The sequence below is a fragment of the Canis lupus genome, chromosome 21 (assembly GCF_011100685.1).
Source record: "Canis lupus familiaris isolate Mischka breed German Shepherd chromosome 21, alternate assembly UU_Cfam_GSD_1.0, whole genome shotgun sequence".
Classification (NCBI taxonomy): domain Eukaryota; kingdom Metazoa; phylum Chordata; class Mammalia; order Carnivora; family Canidae; genus Canis; species Canis lupus.
The window spans coordinates 34,439,948-34,463,249 of record NC_049242.1 but is presented as its reverse complement, the minus strand read 5'-3'; the positions used below and the strand labels follow the sequence as shown (position 1 = coordinate 34,463,249).

The following is a 23,302-nucleotide window of genomic DNA, read 5'->3' as shown; positions in this document are numbered from 1 at the left end:
GAGGAGCCTGGAGCTCCACAATGTGAAGACCACAGGACTGCTGAGTGCAGGAGCAGGAATTGAAGCCCCTGGGGCTGCTGCCAGGTCTGGGATTAGCTGAACCTCCTAGGCCCTTCTCTCTGGTAATCCCACGGGTTTAAGGTGGGAGTAGCCCCCACCCGTGGATCCCCAGGGCAGGAAGTGTTCCCAGTTTCTCCTGGCCCAGGGCCAGGGTCTTGTCCAGCCTCACATGCTTGCTGGGGATTCCAGGCTGGGAGGCGGATCTGCAGAGTTCCTTTGGTCCCCGTCTGGCCAGGACAGTCCCCAGCAGCACAGGCTGCCCATGGGCACTGCCATCCACTGTGTGGGTGCCCATGGGAGGCACTCAGGGCTGGCCGCTGCCTCGCAGGCCCAGCCTTCCCTGAACCCCGGGGCTGGCCTGGGCAGCTTCCCCTGCCGTTAGCGTTAGCCCCCTGAGTGGGGCCAGAGGGGGCTCCCTGAGGAGCTCCAGGCTCCAAGTCCCAGCCCCTCTAGGAGGAGGCGGTGGCCGAGGCTCAGCAGCCAGAGGCTTCTCAGCTCGGAGCTCCAGAGCCAGATGTAACATTGACCTTAAATGGTAAAAGCTCCCCAGAGTGAAGAGAGGCTGGCCGGAGGAGGAAAAGGGAATAACTCAGTTTTAGGTAAGTCATTGCTATATCTAAGAATAACCTGCTCTTCAGCTGGGACGCAAGGGACCCATCTCCTCCTTAAAGGTACAGGGTGCTGGGATGGGGGCGCTTGAGTTTAACTTTCAGGGGAATTGGCTTTATCGGGTGCCATTTCAGCTGAGTATTTTTATTGTTGCTGTCATGATTTTTAAGTAAGAAGTGAATCTTGCCAGTCCTAACTTAACTAAACCGTGCTCTGTCTGCTGCTGCTTGGGAAGCATGCACAGGCTAGGGTGAAAATGTGGGTTCCGACTGGAGAGCCCACCCCCAGATTTCCTGTGGGTCTTTCTGGGGAATCGTGGGTCCCAGCTTATGTAAGCCCTTGCGCAGGGCTTCCACCACCACCCTCGCCCGCTACCCTTTTTCCAGCTTGCCTCTGTGCTTACTTGTACCTCCCTCTGCCACCTCCCCCCGCAGCCCTGTGCTGTACTCTCCCATCCACTTAGGACCCTGTGTGGGCCCAGCTCTATCTCGGTCCTTGACCTTGCTCCTGTTTCTGTCCCTGCCCCTCCTGTTCTGGTTGCAGCCCCTGCTTTCATCTCTGTCTCCATCTCTCCTTCTGTGTTCAGCTTTGTCCCCTGTGCCATTTCCCTCCTCCCTGGAGGGGGTACCTATGCCCAACCTGTGCCCCTAGCCCTGCTCACCTCCAGGAGCTCTGTGTCAAAGCTAAATGGGACTCAGACTGGCTTTCTTCAAAGGAAAGGCCAGGGGACAGAGAGCAGAGAAGGGCCTAGCTGTCTTGCTCCCTCCTGCCCAGGAAATGCTCGGGAAAGCCTGGAGATGCTCTGCAGTTTGAGTTAACAGAGTGAAGGATCTGGGACCTGTGGTCAGTGCTCCTGCCTCCTAGAGTTCGGCAGCTGGTGTCCTCTTAACACTCTTCAGGCTTCTTTGTGGGTCTGGGGGGGGGTTGGGGGGTAAAGCCCATGGACTTGTCGGAGATGAGTCTCCTGCAGGGGAAGGAGGAAGCTTCCCAGGACTCTTCAGCTGGAAGCACTTAGGGAGTCAGAGTTCGCTAAGGGTTCTATCATCCCCACCAGGGGGCAATGACATGCTGGTGAGATAGGTGGGGTTAGCTCCCCTGCGAACTTACAGGGCACTTTTCTGGGGAGGAAACACAGGTTAAGTAACTTGCTTAAGGTCAGACTGCTAAGGAAGAGCAGGGCTAGGACTTGAACCCAAGTCTGACTAACGGCAGAGTCAACTAGTTGTGAAGCTTCTTGTGATTTCGGACTAAATGGACAATACAGTTATCATCATCATGTTTGGTTATCTTTGATGCAGTGGTGTGTGTGTGTGTGTGTGTGTGTGTGTGTGTGTCAGTGTGTCTGTGTTGGGGGTGACTGTATTCATAGCTAATGTAACATTGTCTATGCTTGTAGTAAGTAGGACATTCCTACATACTCTCAAAGGTCATCTGGAAGATGTAATCAGGTACTAATTGGCACAACATGATCAAAATCCATAAACATGGATGAAAAAAAAAGCAAACACATCATTCTTAATGTACACCAAACACTGTTCTAAGCACGTTCTGTATAGTAATTCACCGTCCACAACTCTCTAGGGTATGGATTGTTATTGTCCTCATCTCGTAAATAGGGAGATTTTAGCATGGAGAGGTCACATCGCTGGTAAGAGGTGGTGCTGGCATTTGAACCCAGGCAGCCTGTCTCTGGAGTCTCTGCTCCTACCCAACATGCTCTGTTCATCTCCAGTTGGTACCACTTCAAGAAGGTAGTGGGGGAAGCACCAACTGTCTTCCAATGCTCTGCCTAAGGTTTTCCATGCATGGTTTCTTGTGTTCTCCTCAGTAATGAGATGAGGGTGGTATCTTTACCTAATTTTACAGGGAAGACACTAGGACTAGGGGATGTAAAATGACTTCTCCAAGGTCACCCAGCCACCAAATGTCAGAGGAGGGAATTCAGTATCTTGGATGAGGATAGTTAATGCCTTCTGCTTGGCACTGATTGACAGGAGGACCAGTGGGCTGGCTCATAGCTTCAGGGTGAGGGGTTCTAAGTCTCTGTGAGAGGAAGCTGGATGCCTTGCCTGATGGGCTGAACTATAAGTACCAGTCCCCGCTTCTCAAATGGCCCTGCCTCTTTTTCTCAAGTCTTGGTAAGGAAGATAGATGACTGCAGCTCACACCTCCAGCAGGAGGGGAGACTGAGTGCTGTGAGAGCAGAGACCTTGTCTCATTCTCCACTGTGTGTCCTGCATCCAGAATGATGCTGGGAGGTACTGAGTGTTCAGGATCAATTTGTTTTCATTATGAAGAAATGAACATAATGCTCACAAAGTGTGTTGCAGTTAAGCGGGGCCCTGGTTTATTGTATATGTATACCTGATGTTCAGATTAGTTTAGTCTGGCATGGTGGGGGTCTCAAGTTAGCCATCTTCTCTCACCCTACCACCTCTTCTGGGTAGTCCCATGGAGCCACTGGGCTGCCTCTCAGCCATTCTATCTGTGGCTCAGCAGTCATCTGAGGGGTTCTGACCAAGGGGGAGCAGAAACCTGGATGGGTGGGGAGGAGAGATTTTGCCCCTGCTACTTGGGGAGCTCTTTGAATTAGGGGGAGGGAGATAGAGAGCTGAGTTCTTGTGTAGTAAATGTAAAAATTGATATAAATTGAGTCCCACTTGAGATCCTTGGGCCAGGATCTGTGCTAGAATGTTATTTCACTTAATCCTTGTGATAGAGATGAGGCCACTGTGGTAGAAAGAGGTATAGCAATGTGCCCAAGGCCACGCAGCTGGTAGGTGGTGAGCGGGGTTTCCAGCTCAGGCCGCTTAGATCCAAAGCGGGGATTTCCTGTGCTAGATGCCACATCTCGGGGAAGTTATCAAGTGCCATAATCCAAATGCTGGAAAAATCCAGAAAAGGGGGAAAGGGATATTGTGTTTGACCTATAAACCCTGGAGGTCAGAGCCTGAGGTTCAGGGGACAGCTCAGGGCAGCCTAACTAGATGGGATGCAAAGGCAACAGAAGCCTGTGACTTTAGACAAGCCCTGCCTCCTGTGTAAGGGCCTTATCCAGAGGAGAAGGAAAGCAGGTGACAGCCAGTCGGCCAGAGAATCTCCCTCCCAGTGGGCCACAACTGTAAAAAACAATTTTCAAAGGCTGGGCTTAATCGGTTCTGGTTACTTTCTTTCTAGGACTTTTTTTACATATAATTTTTATTCAACTTCTTTTCCTAGTAATAAAAGTAATATGCATTCTGTGCTAGGGTTTCTTATAAAATATAGAAATAAGTATAAATAAGAAATTCAGAAGTAAATAAGAAGAAATTAAAAATCCCTCCAGAATCCTACTTAATATTACAGTGTGTTTCTTTCTCTATATTTCTCTGTATTTTATAAAACTAAGGTCTTACTATATGTGGTTTTATAGTCTGTTTACAAAAAATTTTTTAAGAGATTTTATTTATTTGAGAGAGCATACGCGCACAAGCCCAAGGGCAGGGTGGTGTGGAAGGACAGAATAAAAGGGAGAAGCGAACTCCTGGCTAAGCAGGGAGCCTGCCAATGAGGATTTTAATCAGATGTTTAACTAACTGAGCCACCCAGGTGCCCCTGCTTTAAAATTTTTAAAGACCTAATTTTTTAGGGCATTTTAAGGCTCACAACAGAAAGGAAGATACAGAGATTTCCCACTTCTTCAACATGTGCAGCCTCCCCCATTAGCAACAACCCCTACCAGAGTAGTTCATTTGTTACAACTGGTGAACCTACCCTGACACATAATTACGATCCCAAGTCCATAGTTTATCATGGGGTTCATTCTTGGTGTTGTTCAATCTCTAGATTTAGGCAAATGTATAAGGACATGTCTCCATTATAGTATCATGCAGAGTAGCTTCCATTGCCCTAAAGATCCCTGTGTTCCAGCTATGAACCCAACTCCTAGCAACCACTGATCTTTTCACTTTCTCCATAGTTTGGCCTTTTCCAGAATGTCAGAGAGTTGGAATCAAACAGTATGTGGCCTTTTCAGACTGGCTTCTTCCACTTAGCAACATGCATTTGAGTCTCCTCTACGTCTTTTTTTTTTTTTTTTCCTCTATGTCTTTTCATGGCTTGATAACTCATTTTTTTTTTTTTTTTTTAGCACTGGATAATATTATGCTGCTCTTCATGTACTATGGTTTATTCACTCTTACTGAAGGACATCTTAGTCTGCTTTCTCTCTCTTTTTTTTAAAGGTTGTATTTATTTATTCATGAGACAGAGAGAGAGACAGAGACAGAAAGAGACGCAGAGGGAGAAGCAGGCTCCATGCAGGGTGCCCAACATGGGACTCAATCCCGGGACTCTCCCGGGGTCACGCCCTAGGCTGAAGGCAGGCGCTAAACAGCTGAGCCACCCAGGGATCCCTTTTTTTCCTTTTATTTATTTTTATTTTATTTTTTTCTTTTATTTATTTTAAAAAAAGATTTTATTTATTCATTCACGAGAGACACAGAGACAGAGAGAGAGAGAGACAGAGACAGAGACAGAGAGAGAGGCAGAGACACAGGCAGAGGGAGAAGCAGGCTCCATGCAGGGAGCAGATGCAGGACTCGATCCCAGGACTCCAGGATCACACCCTGGGCTAGGGGCAGGCGCTAAACTGCTGAGTCACCCAAAGATCCCCCCCTTTTTTTCCTTTTAACTGGACATTCTGTCATGATCATTTTTCCATCTTGTTAAAGATACTTCAAAACACGATGTTTCAATGGTTGTATAATACAGAATAATATTAGCTGTGCCACAGTTTAATCATTGTTCCTCTCATTGGGCATGTACAAATGTGGCTTTTCTTTGGGGACAGTCTCAGTGGCACACACAGGATGGCTTTTTATCCCTACCACACATAAATGGTACATGTATGTTGTTTGGAAACTCATGTGTGTCGTTTGAAAACTCAGCCCTCAGAGGCAGACTTGCACAGTGGGGCCCAAGGTGTGGCTTATTCTGCAAGATGGTTTTAAGTGGGGTACTGACTCAGCCTGGAACACACGAACTCGCATCACAAGAAGGTTATTCCCTTGTCAGTTATTTTTAGTCCTTCCATAGAGAAGAAAGCCTTGATCTGAGGTAGCCTGGGAATGAGGAAAACTTACAGGACTAAAACCAGAAGTCCTAGGCCACTCAGGACAAGTTGTTCACAAGCTTGAACTGGCTGTGCCTTCGACATCTTTCAGACCCTGGCTTGTCTCTCTTCTTGACAAAAAGAGAGCAAGCCTTAGGCCCAGAGCTTTTGTCAGGCAATAGCTAGTATTTAGTAAGTGTTTTCACTTAATTTATTTTTATAACTCCTCTCTTTGTGATATAAGTGGCACTGAGTTTTTCATTTATGGTAGGGATATAAAGTTTCCTTTTTGGATAAATATAATGACAAGTGTAGATAATACTTATTGAGCACTTACTTTATGCCAGGTACTTTTTTTTTTAAGATTTATTTATTTATTCATTCATGAGAGACACACACACACACACACAGAGAGAGAGAGAGAGAGAGAGAGAGAGAGAGGCAGAGACACAGGCAGAGGGAGAAGCAGGCTCCCCATAGGGAGCCCAATGCAGGACTCAATCCCGGATCCTGGGATCATGCCCTGAGCCGAGGGCAGATGCTCAATCGCTGAGTCACCCAGATGTCCCTGTGCTAGGTGTTCTAAGGCTTTACTGGAAGTACTTCATTTAGTCCACACAGAAACCCCCTGAAGTATGATTATGATTATCCCTGTTATACAGATTAGGAAACTGAGGCAAAGAGAGGGCAAGGAACTTATCCAGCAACACAAAGCTGGTAAATGACAGAGTTGGGATTTCAGCCCTGGTTTTCTAGCTCACTGCTAAGGCAAGTTAAAGAATAGTAAAAAAATAAAAAAATAAATAAAAATTTAAAAAAAGTAAATCAATGAATATATAGGTGGCACATGGATGTGGCAGGAAAATATGAAGGTGGTGTGCAGATGACTCAAGTCTAGGAAGCACTGGCTTGGAGGGAATCAGGTTCTATGAGTAGGGGCATCAGTGGATGCAGGATGTGGGGGATGAGATCATACACTGCTCACAGCAGGGCTGTAGGCTGGCATGGGGTGCAGAGGGCATGGTGGCTGCCCTGACAAGGGACACACAGAACCACACGGAGTTCTGCCAAAGACAGGCTAAATGGGAGGATATTTCCAGAAAGCCTAAGGTCCTAGTTCATTAGAAGGAGAGAAAGCCTGAGGGCACCCTTGATGTTGCTACTACACGTGTGGTTAAAACAGTGCTGGCCCCTCAGGAGGTAGGATCAGCGTTGACCATGTCTTCCCTCATTATCATAGTGGGAGATATCACCTCCAGCTAGAAGTAGCACTGTGTTCTGGTAGAAAGTGCAGCCCCTGGAGTGACTGTGTGGCTCTACCACTGGCCAGCTGTCCACCTTGTTTGCACCTAATCTTGCTGGGCTTCAGTTTCTTCTCCGGTGAGATGGAGATAACGATGGTGCTTTGCAGGGGTAAGTAAGACCCTTAGCCAGGGTCTGTTCTTAGCACCTGGTAAACATTAGCTATTATTGTAGCTATAGCTTCTGTGTTTCCTCTTTCAGAGATCCCATCAGAGATATTTCTGTATAGGGTACGAGGCTCAGAATGTGCATAATTCTGGATCGTATTCTCACCTCTGTTAACCTCACAAGGACAGTAACAGACTTATTATCTAGATGACTGGCCTTTGGCACCTGGTGGGGTCTCTAAGGACGCCCAGTGAAAATACTTCTTCCTTCACTTAAGCTGTGAGTCTCATGGAGAATCTAACATCTCCCTTATGGCTGATAAGGCTGGTATTGAAGAATAGGGCTTATATTGGCAGGCAAGTAGACTTTCTTTTTATTATCATTTTAAAGACATTTAATTCCAGTTTAATTAACGTATAGTGTTATATTAATTTCAGGTGTACAAGTGACTCAATAATTCTTTCCATTACTCAGTGCTCATCATGATAAGTGTACTCTTAATCCCCATCACCTATTTCACCCATACCTCTCCCCTCCTCCGCTTTGGTGACCACCAATTTGTTCTCTATAGTTAAGAATCTGTTTCTTGGTTTGTCTCTTTTTTTCTTTTTTGGTTGTTTTGTTTCTTAAATTCCATATTTGAGTGGAATCCTATGGTATTTGTCTTTCTCTGACTGACTTATTTACCTTAGCATTATTCTCTCTTGATCCATCCATCTTACTATAAATGGTAAGATTTCATTCTTTTTTATGGCTGAGTAACATTCCATTATATATATAAATTTATATACCTATTAAATTTATATATGTATTAAAATAAAAAATATTTTTTACATCTTCTTTATCCATTCATCAGTTAATGGACACTGGGCTGCTTCTATAATTTGGCTATTGTAAATAATGCTGCAATAAACATAGGGGTGCATATATCTCTTCAAATTAGTGCTTTCGTATTCTTTGAGTAAATGTCCAGTTGTGGATCATATGGTAATTGTGTTTTTTAATTTTGGCGGAATCTCCATGCTATTCTCCAGAGTGGCTGCACTAGTTTGCACTCCCACCAACAGTGCATGAAGGTTCCTATTGCTCCACATCCTCGCCAACACTTGCTGTTTCTTGAGGTTTTGATTTTAGCCACTCTGACAGGTGTGACATGATATTTCATTGTGGGTTTGATTTGCATTTCCCTGATGTTGAACATCCTTTTGCATGTCTGTTGGCCCTCTGTATGTCTTCTTTGGAGAAATGTCTGTTCATGTCTTCTGCTCATTTTTAAATTGGATTATTTGGGGTTTTCTGGTGTTGAGTTGTATAAATTCTTTATATATTTTGGGTACTTACTTCATTGAATATGTCATTTGAAAATATCTTCTCCCACTCAGTAGATTGCCTTTCAGTTTTGTCAATTGTTTCCTTCATTGTACATAGAATTTTTATTTTGACGAAGTCCCAATAGTTTCATTTCCCTTGCTGCTTTGGCCAATGTCAGAAAAATTATGACCTGTACTCTCTTCTAGGATTTTTATGGTTTCAGGTTTCACATTTAGGTCTTTAATCTACCTTGAGTTTATTGTTGTGTATGATGTTATAAGTGGTTCAGTTCCATTGTTTTCTGTTTTTAAAAATTCAATTTAGTTAACATATACTGTATTATTAATTTCAAGGGTAGAATTTAGTGATTAATCAGTTTTATATAACACCCAGTGCTCATTACATCAGTGCCCTCCTTAATGTCCATCTTCAGTTATCCCTTCCTCCAACCACCTCCCCTCCAGCAACCCTCAGTTTGTTTCCTAGAGTCAAGAGTCTCTTATGGTTTGCCTCCCTCCCTGTTTTTATCTTATTTTACTTTTTCTTCCCTTCCCCTAGGTGCATCTGTTTTGTTTCTTAAATTCCACATTTGAGTGAAATTATATGTTGTCTTTCTCTGACTGACTTATTTTGCTTAGCATAATACCCCGTAGTTCCATCCACATTGTTGCAAAGGCAAGATTTCTTTCTTTTTGATGGCTGAGTAATATCCCATTTGCATGTGGCTGTCTAGTTTTTCCAACACCATTTATTGAAGAGACTGTCTTTTTCCCATTCCATATTCTTGCCTTCTTTGTCAAAGGTTGACAAGTAGGCTTTCTAAAGTTGAGTTAAGCCAATTTACCCCATCCCTATGGAGTGCCCTCTAGAGGAAGCAGGCCCCCTTAAATAAGGAGCAAGGAGGAGCAGAGTAGAATCTGTGGGTAGCAGAACCTCCTGCAGGCAGCATAGTCCCAAGAGAAAGGGAAGAGGAAAGGGCTGAGCTAGTCAGTTGACCCTTGTTAGAACTCACTATCAGATAGCTATTCCCCTGGCCAGAGGAGGTGGGGGGGGTATCTTCCTGGACAAATGAAACAATCATCTAGAAGAAGAAGCATTATGCCCCTAACAGTACCACAGTGAGGGCCTAGCCCAAGCCCTGTTGCAAAGCTGGTCTCTCAAGTGGTGTACATCTGGCAGATGTATCACATCCTAGTGACAGGCAAGGAGCTTTCAGGTTACAGGGGTTGCCACATAGTCCTAAGAGTGTGGGCACCCCAGCTCCTCCCTTTTCTGCCTGATGGAACCCCATCCTTTCTCTTTGCAAGTTGCCCAGTGGTCATCTGTTTGAAAAGCAGTCTTTCTGCGGACAAGACAAGCATCCAACTAGAAGTGTGTGCTGTGAATTTGGTTTTGTGCAAGTTCCATTTTGGCAGCTCCAGTCAGGAAGCAAATGACCCCCTAACACCTCTTCCTCTGGGATACTTCATATAGATAATGAAAGGAGGGGTTCGGAACAACCATTGTTTGAGCATGCTGTTCATGCCAGGCATTTTATATATACTACCTCATTAAACTCAGATCATAGCCATCCAAGGGAGATATTTGTGAGCAAATGACTCAAGCCACGTATTCAAGACAACTAAAAGGAAATAGTAAGTAAAGAAAGGGGAGTCAAATAAAACTATCAGATCTCTAATTCGCAGCAACTTCCATCTGTCTGGCTCATATATCCGGGCCATAGGGCAGAGTGAGAATATCCAACCCCTGTCCCTACTCGTATAGTTGGAGCCCGGGAGGTCCTGACACTGCTGCTCAGAGCAGACGCCCTGAGCTTTGGGGCAAGAGTCTGGGCAGCTACTCTACTGCATCTGCTCTGCTTTCTATCTCTCTTTTGTCTTCTTTCAGTGCGTGACAATCTTGATGAGGTCTCATAACCTTGTCTATGAGCAAGCCTCTTCTTGTAGGAAAATACAAGTCTAGAATCTCTATTGCAAGAAATGCCGTGTCCTACACTATGAGTCTTGAGTCACTCTCTGACTCACCAAGGCTTGTGCCCTAAAAAATCACAGATCCTGCCATGGTCACCCAGTCTGCCTTAGAGGCAATGTGGGGTAGTGGTTGGGACCACAGTTTCTCAAATCAAATGACTTGAATCAAGTCTCAGCCTTGCAACTTACCGTCTGACCTTGGGCAAATGATCTAACCTCTTCTGTCTTACTTTCCTGATGTATAAAATAGGGCTGATGATGACCACAATATCTTGCTCAAAGACTTGTTATGAAGATGAAATGGATTGGTGTATTTAAATAACTCATCTGTGTATAAGTACTCAACAAATAATAAGTATTATTCAAGGCCAGGCTAATGCTGAACATGTGGACTCCTCTATTTTGTGACCCCAAATGACTGGGTTTTTCAAAGGGCTTTCCTGTCATGATATTTTCGACCTGTTTGGGGCTTGGTTCCCTTATATAAATAATATAATGTATTCCTGGGCATTTTACCTCAGACATATTTCCTGTTCCCCAGCTGAGGTCCAACTGGTCCCTATTGTAGGTTAGAAGGTGATGGTGACAGGGAAATACAAATCAAAACCACAATGATATACCACCTCACACCAGTGAGAATGGGGAAAATTAACAAGGCAGGAAACCACAAATGTTGGAGAGGATGCAGAGACAAGGGAACCCTCTTACACTGTTGGTGGGAATGTGAACTGGTGCAGCCACTCTGGAAAACTGTGTGGAGGTTCCTCAAAGAGGTAAAAATAGACCTGCCCTACGACCCAGCAATTGCACTGCTGGGGATTTACCCCAAAGATACAGATGCAATGAAACGCTGGGACACCTGCACCCCAATGTTCCTAGCAGCAATGTCCACAATAGCCAAACTGTGGAAGGAGCCTCGGTGTCCATCGAAAGATGAATGGATAAAGATGTGGTCTATGTATACAATGGAATATTACTCAGCCATTAGAAACGACAAATACCCACCACATTTGCTTCAACGTGGATGGAACTGGAAGGTATTATGCTGAGTGAAGTAAGTCAATCGGAGAAGGACAAACATTATATGTTCTCATTCATTTGGGAAATATAAATAATAGTGAAAGGGAATATAAGGGAAGGGAGAAGAAATGTGTGGGAAATATCAGAAAGGGAGACAGAACATATAGACTCCTAACTCTGGGAAACGAACTAGGGGTGGTGGAAGGGGAGGAGCGGGGGGTGGGGGTGAATAGATGACGGGCACTGAGGGGGGCACCTGACGGGATGAGCACTGGGTGTTATTCTGTATGTTGGTAAATTGAACACCAATAAAAAATAAATTTATAAAAAAAAAAAGAAGGTGATGGTGATGAGGTAAAATATTGTCAGGAGGAACCTAGATGGCTGGATTACAAGAGGACTCCCTAAGGAGTATCATCATGGGGATGTTTCAAGGTCCTGGGCCTATCTGTAAGCCTAAGTCAGTGGCCTGGAGTTATTGTTCACATGGAGACTGACCCATGATAATCAAACTCATAAGAGACTGAAGTATATAATTCTGAATTTTTGTGTGCTAATATATGGTAAGAGATAACTCTTTCCAGTGCCAAGACCTGGAAGATGAAGATTTTGCTCAGAAGGTAGAAAATTCTGTTTCACCTAGGTTATAATCTGGCCTAATAGCCCTCTCTGCCTATAACAGAGAGACTTCCCCAGAGCACAGGAGGAGTTTCTCCCCCTGGAAGCCTTAGAGAAGCATTTCTCTTTATAGTCCCCTTTCATTTTGTAGAAAGATGGGGTTTGCTGAAAGGTAGTTCAGAGAATCAAAGGAAAAAGTAGACAGCTAGGTCTCAGGAAGATAATCCCTACGGCAGTACTGCAGACCTGAAAACAGGAACTTGCCAACTTTTTTTCTAGAGCAGAGGTCTTCTCTAGGACAAAGGCTTTTTTTTTTTTTTTTTGATTTTATTTATTTATTCATGAGAAACACAGAGAGAGAGAGAGAGGCAGAGACACAAGCAGAGGGAGAAGCAGGCTTCATGCAGGGAACCCGATGTGGGATTCGATCCGGGTTTCCAGGATCATGCCCTGGGCCGAAGGCGGCACTAAACCACTGAGCCCCCAAGGGCTACCCTAGGACAAAGGCTGTTTGTTTGATGGTTCATCTCATTAATTAAAAAAAAATTGTTTTAGCATGCACCTCCAATTTATGTGCATTTCTTTATTTTAAATCATATTCATGAGCTACATTAATATGCTAGTTATTTTATAAAACACATAAAAATGAAAATTTTAAAGGCTGACAAAGGTGAAATTATATATGAAAACCATGCTTTGTTTTTTTAAACAGTGCCACCAGCTTTCCTTAAAAGAGTATTCCTTAGTGAGAGTTCATTATGTTTTAACATCTCAGCACTTGGGATAACCCCTAGCTTCAATGACTGTCATGGTAAATGATATACTGTAACAGTCAGTCTCCCAGCAAGGAACCAAATCCAACTCAACTGGCTCAAGAGACTTCAACAGAAGGACTATTTATAAAGGATGATGGCCAGGCACCCCAAAATAAGCAACAGCAAGAGGCTGTTACCAGAAAGAGAAAAAATAGTGCGACCAGAATCCAGTGACATGGGGAGCCAGAGAAGAAGGTCCTTCCAGAATGAGCCGTAGTTAAGGAGGGATACAGCCATGCCAGAGATGTAGTGCTGAAGCAAGAAAGAATAGGAAAGAAAATGCCCCAACCTTTCTCTCCTCCCTCCTTCTGCTGGCCCATTGACCAATCTCAGGTAGCAAGCATGAAAGCCCAAGATACATCCTGCATGTGTCATCTGGAAGCACAGGGCACAGAATGGATGGGTTGGGGGCAGGGAGAAAGGGAGGTCAGGAGAAGGATAACCGGCTCATACATCTGTAGAAGGGCATCATTACTTACGGAATTGTGAGTAAAATTGTAAGCAAAATTTTCAGTTTGAATCACCAGTTTGCAAAAAATGTTTGAGAGTTGCTTTTGGTGTTAGTAGTTTTGGTAGTATCTTCATTCCGCATTTTTTGCGGGAGCCTTTTAAGCTACTTGCCCATTTTTATGATGGTTTGGTTAAACCTAGATAAACATATTTCACTAACTCATTTACTTGGGCACATACAAATTGTGTCATACTTCACTGAAAGCAAATGTATACATGAGGGTATAGAGTTTCTCCTGTTCCTTCAGGGTGTCTTACAAACTGGGCATGACAGTGACCTTTCAACACAGGGACTGAATGAAGGCACCATTGTTGATCTTTTAATACTAAGAAAGTAGAAATTCCAGTTGTTTTCCCATCCCACAGGACTATCTTGCTCATTCCTTGGGCACTCATACTCCATTCTGAAGACCGCTCTAGGGCACAGTCCTTGGCTTGACCAGGGTCCAGTGACCCTTAGTCTCTGTCCATATTCTTGGGAGAGCCCGATAGACCCAGCTTGGGTCAGCCATGGTCAGGCAACAGGATCATCAAGCACAGATTCGGCCATCTGTACCAAGAGATGGGGAACCATCCCTTGTATATAGGGATTCCTCCTAGGGAAGGGGAAATTGCCAAAAGCAAAAGTCTTTCCAAAGGATGTTGTCACCTGCCAACTCATAATTGTCTTCCTGTCCTGCCATCTGGGATCTCAGTAAAGCCTCTCTCTCTCTCTCTCTCTCTTTTTAAGATTTGGTTTATTTATTTGAGAGAGGGAAACAGAGCATGAGCATGGGGGAAGGGGAAGAGGGAGAGGAAGAAGCAGACTCCCCACTGATTAGGGAGCCAGATATAGGGCTTGATCTCAGAATCCTGGGATCATGACCTGAGCCGAAGGCAGACACTTGACTGACTGAGCCACCCAGGCACTGTCCCCACTCTGATCAAGCCTCTTAACCCTTCAGCCACATTTATAGACAATTTCTTGGGTTACTTCCACAGATAACTAATCATATCCCTTGAATATGGTGTTTTACAGGGTTGTATAGGAAGGCAGCCTCATTTCCTTGCTGTTGTCCCTTGCTGATGTACAGACAATTTCGACAGGTGTGGGGTTTATAGGGCCTTACATTAAGAGAGCCAGATGGTTCTTTGGTCAGCTAGGCCCAGCAGAGAAAGAAGGATGTAGGGATGGGGCTCAAGGATATGGGACATGAGACACAGAAACACTTGGCAAGTTGTCCCTGTCTCATGACTCTTCAGTCTGTAAGACACAAAAGTTGCTCAGACACACAAAGAAAGCAAGCCTGCCTTTTTAGTGTCCTGGAAGGAAAGATTACACTTGTTGAAATCTGCAGGGGGCTTATTTTGCTTGACAATAACAAGAGTGATAATAACGTACTTATTATCAGTTACTATAACAGCTATCATTTGTTGAACACCAGATATATACTGTGTTAAGTGCTTTATGTATATTCTCTCATGTTTTTGTAGCACCCTGTGAGATAGGTAATAATATTATCTCCATTTTGCTAATGAGAAAACCAAAGTTTTCTGAGGTTCATTTATTAACTCAGGATTTCAGTGGAAGGTGGCAAGGTCAAGACTCCATTGCCCTTGGTGCAAAGTGTGTGCAACCCATCAACAGATGGGATCTCACACTTGGAACTTTCAGGACAGGAAGAGGTAGAGGCTGCACCAGTAAGAACTTTAAAAAGGTTAGGTCATCGTGGATTTATAGAGAAGTATTAAGGTAAGCAAGAACCATGGCAAGTTTATAGCAGGTTCTTGGTGGATACTGAGTGAGTGAATGAATGAATAAACACTCCTAGGTTTGAAGACAGTGAATGTCTTCCAATATCCATTCCTGGTGCTGAAATGAAGACAACATAGAAGCAAGGGTTCTCAGGTTCTCAGGTAGCAGGCTTCGCTCTGCTACCAACTCATTTTGTGCCCTTGAGCAAATCACTTCTTCCTTCTGAGGCCTTGGTTTCCCCATCTGTGAGCCATTCATTCTCCAAGGCCCAGAGATTTACCCCAATAGTCGTATGACTGAGGCTGTCCTGGAGCATCGATCGTGTTAATTGCTGCATCTGTGACATGGAGGATTGCAGATGTGTTAGAGGAGTCAGCTATTATTGTCTGTTTTCTAAAAGCCGATGCAGTGCCTTTGTGGGCAGTCAGAACTGGGTCAGGTCCAGAGTAAAATGGAAGGCTGTATATATAAGAAAACATTTACTGCTGAAGGAAATGCTTATTCATTTTCTTTCTTATTAACAAGGCACTTGACTCATGCTTTGGACATTTGCGGTTCAGATCAGGGATGTGTTGTGTTTGTTGCTAATAAAAGCAGCCTCTGGAGCCTGGTTTCTCTTCCCTCACATTACAGGGTCAGCTGCTCTAAGCCCTTCAGCTTTGGGAATAGTTGGGTGTATACTATGGAATGAAGTTGGGGGCAAAAGGACTGGAAGTCCCTTGGAAGAGATTTGGAACACTAGAATTTGGGGACCTCCAGGAGGCACTGGGTACCCTTTCAGGGCTCCCTAAATGGAGATTTTGGGAACTTGAGGATACCCCCTAAGATGATACCCCTGCAGAGCATGTTCTCAGACTATGTCTCAGGTGATCCTCCCAGAGGACCATACAGCCATGTTGTCTGTGTAACCTCACATGGATTCTCTGGATTTCATAGTTTTAACCCCTCCTTCTGCCCCCCCTGCCCTGCCCCAAGGCCACACTGGATTTTTGTGGGCCCTAGGCATTTCTTCCTTCATGAGCCCCTTTTTCCTTAAGAAATTTATTTTATAACTATGTTGATATATAGATAAATACATTAATACTATCTATTAAGACATTTTCTTTGGCCCAAAAGTTTTATTATTTTTTTCCTTCTGATTTTAAAGAAATTAAAACATTTTCATGGGCACTAGGCATTGTTCCCATCATACTTAGTGGACAGGTCAGCCCTGCCCCTATCACCTTACTTCTCAGAGCACAGTCTAGGGACCAACAGTGTCAGCATCATCTGGGAGCTTATTAGCAATGCAGACTCTCGAGTGCTGCCTCAGATCTACTGAGTCGGAATCTGCAGCTTAATGAGACCATTTGGTGATTCATGTGTACATCATAGTCTGAGACATGCCACCTGTCACATTGTCCATAGTACTACTGGGAGTACCTGAATCACAGGTCACACCTTTACTTCAAATTACAGCAAGAAGTTTAATAACAAAAAATCCCATATGGAAGATATACCGGGTATTAAATGGCTATATAAATGCCAAGAATTACAAGAATGCCAAGAATGATCCTGTCTAAAGCCCCTCTCCTCTTACCCACCTGTGCTTCCCACCCTCCCTCTAGTTGGAGAAATGACACTTAGGGGGAGGGGCACATTTGTTTCTGAGTTGGTTCTTTCAGCTTCCCTATGAAACAAGTGACCTCCAGAGACATCTCAATTGAGGGAAGGGAGGAATGCAGGAGGCAGGGCTCTCAGTACCTCAATCCAGAGGTGACATACAGTCTCTTGGCCAGAGCTGGTTGCCAGAGCTGGTCCCAACCAACTGCAAGAGAGGCTGGGAAGGCAAAAGAGCACAGGAATACTCAGAGAGTGCTAACCATTTCTGCCAGAGGCTGAGGATTAGTGAGACAGGTAACAGCTACTGCAGAACCTGAGGCCTCTCAGAGGTAAGAAATTAAAATACTATAATGTAGGCAACCAGAGCTTGCAGAGTCCTAGAAAAGCTGGGAGAATTAACTCAGAGGCAAACAGGCCTTACTTTTCCAAAAGGGGGAAGGAAGCACAATTGGGCAGCAGAGGAGTACAGCTTTTGTAGCCAGGGTCATCCAGGGACTTTTGACATCCACACCCCCATTTATATATTCCACATGGGATTTTCTGTTACAGAATTTCTTGCTATAAGATGGAGGTGGGCATCCCAATTTGCATTAGATTTAGCTCAGCAAGATGTACACTCAAAGACACTGAGATTTGTGGTCTGTTGCAGCAGCTACTGTCAATTATCCTAATTCACTGCCCAAGCATCTTTGTCATAGGCACTCTCTCCCATTTCCTCAAAAGAGGAACACACTTACCACCTGTCACTGGTGTGATCCTCTCCCTGCTACTTTGCCATCCAGCCTGTCTGCCTGCTTAGTATTTTAACCACTTTTCTCTGTGCCATAACCTTGTTATGCTCTATGTTATCAGGGAGGAAACTCGAGATCGCACTGGAAAATGAGTAAGTTGTGTACAGAATCTAGGTCTTCTGAATCTTACGTACCTGTCTTTAAGGAATTAAAAATGAAGTAGAAGGAGGCCTTCAAGGCCATAAAGGTTAGGAAGGGCTACTCCTAGGGAACCATGACCAGCTTTTATGGGACTTCATGCCATCTTGGCTGAGAGTTTTTAAAAACTGAGAGGCTGATGTTGGCCTAGGGGTGGGGAGTGCCAGGTGCAGACTGCTGCTTCTGAGAGAATGTGAGGAATCCCTTTCTACAAGGCTTGTGAAGGATTCAAAATGCCAGTTAACATTTAGTGTGTACTGACTATGTGCCAAATACTGCTCTAAGACGTTTATGAGTATTATATAATCTATGTGATTATCGCCATCTGTGTTTTACAGATGGAGAATCTGAGGCATGGACAGATGAAGTAATTTGCCCAAGGTAACTCAGCTACTATGCAGCAGGGCTGGGATACGATCCCAGGCAGCGTGGCTCCAGAGCCCATATGCACAATCACTCTGCTTCTCACTTCTAGGCCCCCACCAGTCCAAGAGGGCCTGGTGGCACCTCTGACTAGTGTTTTGAGGAAGACACATTGAGATACTCCTTGAAAAAAGATTCATGGTCAAATATTCATTTCCCAAATTTGGGAAACATTTTATACTGTTTCTTCCTCTGGAAGGTTTATCTTGAGTATTTATTTCCTAAAGGCTGAGAAGTCCTGCAGTACAGAAACCTGTCTGATGCTGATGACTCCAAATGCATTGAAAAACAGAAACTTTTATTTTCACAGCTACTAACAAAATCATCCAGAACAAGGGTTGCAGAGAACATACTTTGGGAAAAGCTGGCTAGGGACAATCTTGCTCAAGTTGACACGAGGTAGGTCATGTGCATCTAGAAAGCCCTCGCTGTTTGTAAAACTGCTAGAGCAGGTTCTATGTGGGCCAGGTCAGCCCCAAAAGCTTCTCCCTGGGGGTGAGGAGACAGTGGCTAGAGTGGGTACAGCATGGACTCTGCTGATTTCCAGTCCCACTTGGACACAGGACACTAGGATGGGAGGCTTCCAAGGAACAGGCTGGAAGTCATTGTGTCTTTTTTCTTCTCCAAAGAGGTCAGGGGACTCTCCAGTCCAAGAAATAGCTTTCTCCTAAGAGGGGGAAGGAAATGCTCTTGGGTTGAACAAAAGAATAGGGAGGAAATTTTGAGAGCTGAGGTTGAGCTAATGGGACATGCTCAGATTTAGCTTCATATCATCATCAAAAGGGAGCATTAACTCAAGATTCTAAAAGATTCCTGAAGATCTAGAAAAGGCAACAGTTGATCTCCTTGGTGCAGGCAAAATGTTTAAATATAATACAAAAAACTGTTTTGATTATAAATGAAGTGCCAACTGGCAGAGTGTGGCAGAGGTCTGTGCCAGCTTTGACAGGCTACCTAGTAAGGGACATTTCTAAACAATTGTGGATCTGAGAATAAATTTCAGAAGGTAATTATTTCTTACAAAGATCTTGTACAGAGAGGCTAATTGAGAGAGGACCTCTGTGGTGGTATGGAAAGAGCACTGGACTGGGAGTCAGTCTCAGCCGGACCCCTAATGGCCGTGACCTCGTTAGCCTCCTCATCTGAAAAACAGACATAATAGAATCAACTTTGTAGTGATGTTGTGAGGAATAAACTAAACAATGGATCTGAAATAGACAATATAAAGCTCTACACAGTAAGAGGTTAATATTAAAGACCAGGAATGCCCTTTAAGGATTGCCATCAAGAGACCGCAATCAAGATGAAATAGCTCCCTTCTAAAAAGCCAATGGACTTTTCAAAGATGAAGTCAGCCAAGCAGATCCAGGATGTTGATGAGGTTAGAGATGGCAAGTGTAGGAGGCTTCTGGGTAAGCACAGAGTTCCCATATGACCCAGCCATTCCACTTTAAGGTATATACCTAAGAAAACTGAAAATACATGTTCACACAAAAACTTGTACATGAATGTTCATAGCAGCACTATTCACATGGTCAAAGGGTAGAAACAACCCAGATGACATGAACAAAATGAGATATATCCTTGCAATGGAATATTATTCAGTCATAAGAAGGAATGAAGTACTGATGCATGCTACATGAATGAATCCTGTAAACATTATGTAAAAGGAGTCAGACACAAAAGACCACATATTGCATGCTTCCATTTATATGAAATGTCCAGAACAAGCAAATCCATGGAGACAAAAGGCAAACTAATGATTTTAATGGGAACCAACTGCTTGATGGGTATGAAGTTTCCTTTTGGGGCGAAGAAAAAGTTCTGGAGCTTGATAGTGGTAATAAGTGTACAACATCATGAATGTACTTAATGCCACTAAATTGTACACTTTAAGATGGATGAAATTGTAAATTTTATATGTATTTTGCCACTATTGGAAAAAAAAGGTTTCCTGGTAAGAAGGAAACATGATTCAAACATTAGAATCCTCTCTCCTAGAGAGGAGTTGAGGGGAGGGTGGAGGATTCAGAGTTTATAAGCAGGGGGTTGAGGTCTTGTGTCGATACATTCACCAAGGGCCTACAGCAGGCCTATGTGTGACGGCCCAGGAGGATCCAGAATCAAGTACAACATGCTCCCTGCTCTCAGAGTGTATATCCATTATTCTTATATAAGGACAGATTGACAGGTCCTATATATAACAAGGGAGTAAATTCAGGGCAGTGAGACATTTATTCTGCTTTGGCCATATGTGAAGCCTTCTTGGAAGAGAAGATAGTTAAGTAGGTGGGATTTTGGTAGGTAAGTAAAATGTGGAATGTCTTCTGGGGGAAAGGCACAAGGTGTAAGGAAGCATTGCAGAGTAGGGGATTGGGTGGATGTGAATCAGGCACAGTATGGGCAGAAGCATGGAGATGGTCATGAGAAATAAGCTAAAAAATAATTAGGGTTTCTAAGAAGGTAGATCCTAAAAGTTTTCACTGCAGGAAAAAAAATTTTTGTAACTATGTATGGTGACGGATATTAACTAGACCTATAGTGGAGATCTCTTTGCAATATATACAAACGTCGAATCATTATGTTGCACACGTGAAACTAATATAATGTTATATGTCAATTATACTTTAGTTAAAAAAGAGAAAACAAAAGGGGAATTGAGATCAGATTGTGGAGGGCTTTGAAGATAGAGCTGAGGAAACCAGGACTTGCTTTCAAGGCAGAGGTGCATCAAGGAGTCCTCTAAGCTGAGGAGTGACAGGACTAAGCCTGGCTGAGAATGATCAATGTAGCAGAAGGCAGACTGAAGAGAAAGAGGCTAAGGATGGGGAGATGAGCTATGGCAAAGTCTCTGCAGGGCTCAAGAAAGCTGCTCCAGTGGGAAGGGGGAACCAAATCCCCCTTCCAAATGAGTTTTGCATTAACCAAGATTCCTGTCTGCATGGGACAGAAACTTATTCAAATTAGATTAGATAATAACCAGAATTTTCTAGGTTAGATAACTGACAAGTCTAGGCAGGTTCAGCTGTAGCTGGATGCATGGGGCTCATTCTCTCTATATCCCAACTGTTCTTGGTATTGGATCTCTTCTCAGTGGCCTCTGTGTCATGGTGACAACTGGAACTTGTAGTCCCCAACTTCCATCCTGTCCTCTTAGAAACCCTGGCAGCAAGAACTCCCCAGTCATTCCAACAAGTTACTAAGATGAATTTACTACTTCTTCTGGGTCATGTGCCCATTCCTTGATCACCAGAGCCAAGGCCACAGGGTGTTCTGATGGGTCAGCCCTGTGTTACAGTCCCATTCCCCAGTGGGGCCAACCACCCCGACCCCAAGCACAGGGATGATGAAGATGCTGCTGTTACCAGAAGAAGCGGTACTGGGGTGCTAAACAGGCAAAAACTGCAAGTGACCCCCCAAAGTACCAACTCTGTGCCAAGTTGTTTACACATCTCATTTCATTCTGTCAACCATACTGAGGTAGAAATGATTATCTCCATTTTACAGGGGAGAAAACTAAGGCATAGATTACCTTGTCCTTCCTTCCCACCCTATGAACACTTTTCCTGTTCTGGGCTGCATGGAATCTCTTAGAGAAGTCAAGAGTCAGCATCAGGGTCAAGCTAAGAAAATAAGAACAAAAGTGCATGATCAATAATCTGAGAGACACTCAAACTGCATTTCAGTCTGAAAGGGCAGTGGTTATAAGTCCTGACTTTTTAATTGTTAGGAGACTGGAGGTCATTCTCCCTGAAGTGAGGGGGATGTTTATGCCCTGCATTGCTCTTATCCCATGGGCAAGGATCTGGGAATTAGGGCTGATCAGAGGTGGGAGGCTGGTGTGTGTACTTGTGTATGACTCTCCAGACGTGGAGTATAACCTGGTGGTCATTCGGAAGCACTTATTGCAGACACTGTGCAGAGAACAGAGCCACTTTTCCTGTTGAGATTTCCTCCCATGTTGTCAGCATGTCATACTTTCAGTAGGACAGGAGCCACAGGACAGGGAAAATGGGCAACACATGATGCCTGTATTGGGCCAGGTCTGGATGGGTTGGAAGCAGAGTAGAACAGAATGTGTTTTGGGAACTTTCCAGTTGAAAGCCCAGAGGAGTAGGGCTGGTGTGCTTGTAATAGATCACATTCCTCTCTGTTTTCAAAGCCAGTCTTTCTTGATGGAGGGGAAAGAGTAGGAGGGAATCTCTAAACTCTAGGGATGAATCCCTTCCTTGAGCCTTGTTTTATAGAGACTTTGGGGTGAGAATAAAAGATGTCATTCCCATTTGTGCCCATCCTTGTAAAAATGCAGCATATATTTAAATGTCATTGCTAGCAGAATTCGAAATACCTCAGGTGAGAAATGATGCATCTTGCAAAATTGATCTGACTTTTAGGAATGTTGCATGTGTTGAGTGGTGTGCTATGTGTACATGCATGTGTGCATGCATGCAACCTGTGTGCTTCCAGAGCATCTTAAATTATGGCATCCTGACTCTCACCATACATGCTTACAACTGTCTGAATGCTGCTGTGCTTCCAGTTGCTGAGCTCAGTGCTTCGGTCTACCTGGTTTACTACTGAATACAGAGCTTGGCTTTGTAGGTCCTCAGTAAATCTTTGTTAAATGGAAGAATGGATGACTGATCTGCACGTGCATTTTGGTGAGTTTCTCTTTCTTTTTGAGCATAGTCTTGCTTCTGTGTCTCTACGTATCTGTCTCTCTGAACTCACGTCCCTTGTCCCTTCATCTCCTTTTATCTTTTTTAGTCTTTTTGTTGTCCCTTCCTTCATTTCTCTCCACATAACCCCATCCTAGACACATACACACAGACTCCATCTCTTTTCTCTAATCTGTTTTCTTAAATTACATACACTCAGGAATCTTAGAGATGGAAAGAAACTTAGAAATCAGGTAGGTGAATTTCTGCATTTTCTGTTTGAGGAAACTATGTCCAGAAAGATCACCATGTACTAAGGACCAAAGGTAGTTTCCATGTTGTCTTTTTGCAGAAGTTTTATTTTTAACAGCTTTATTAAGCTATAGTTCATATACCCTATAATTCACCCACTTAAAATGTACAATTCAATGGTTCTTAACATATTGAGAGAATTATGCAGCCATCACCACTCTTTCATTCCAGAAAATTTCATTCCAAAAATAAGCCCAAAAAGAAATAACTATACTTATTGTCACTCCC

The 23,302-nt window shown here is 43.9% G+C and overlaps 1 protein-coding gene across 4 annotated transcripts in view; it reads left to right on the top strand.

Annotated features, from left to right (window-relative positions):
* The first annotated feature begins 225 nt into the window (after nucleotides 1–225).
* IRAG1 (inositol 1,4,5-triphosphate receptor associated 1) overlaps nucleotides 226–23,302 on the top strand; it is a 125,106-nt gene continuing 102,029 nt past the window's right edge. For 3 of the 4 annotated variants that reach the window (XM_038569032.1, XM_038569033.1, XM_038569031.1), the window contains exon 1: nucleotides 226–731. In XM_038569032.1, coding sequence (XP_038424960.1) covers nucleotides 593–731 — 139 coding nt within the window. In that variant the 5' untranslated portion in view covers nucleotides 226–592. The remainder of the gene's footprint in view (nucleotides 732–23,302) is intronic. The other variant, XM_038569034.1, reaches the window with a different exon arrangement.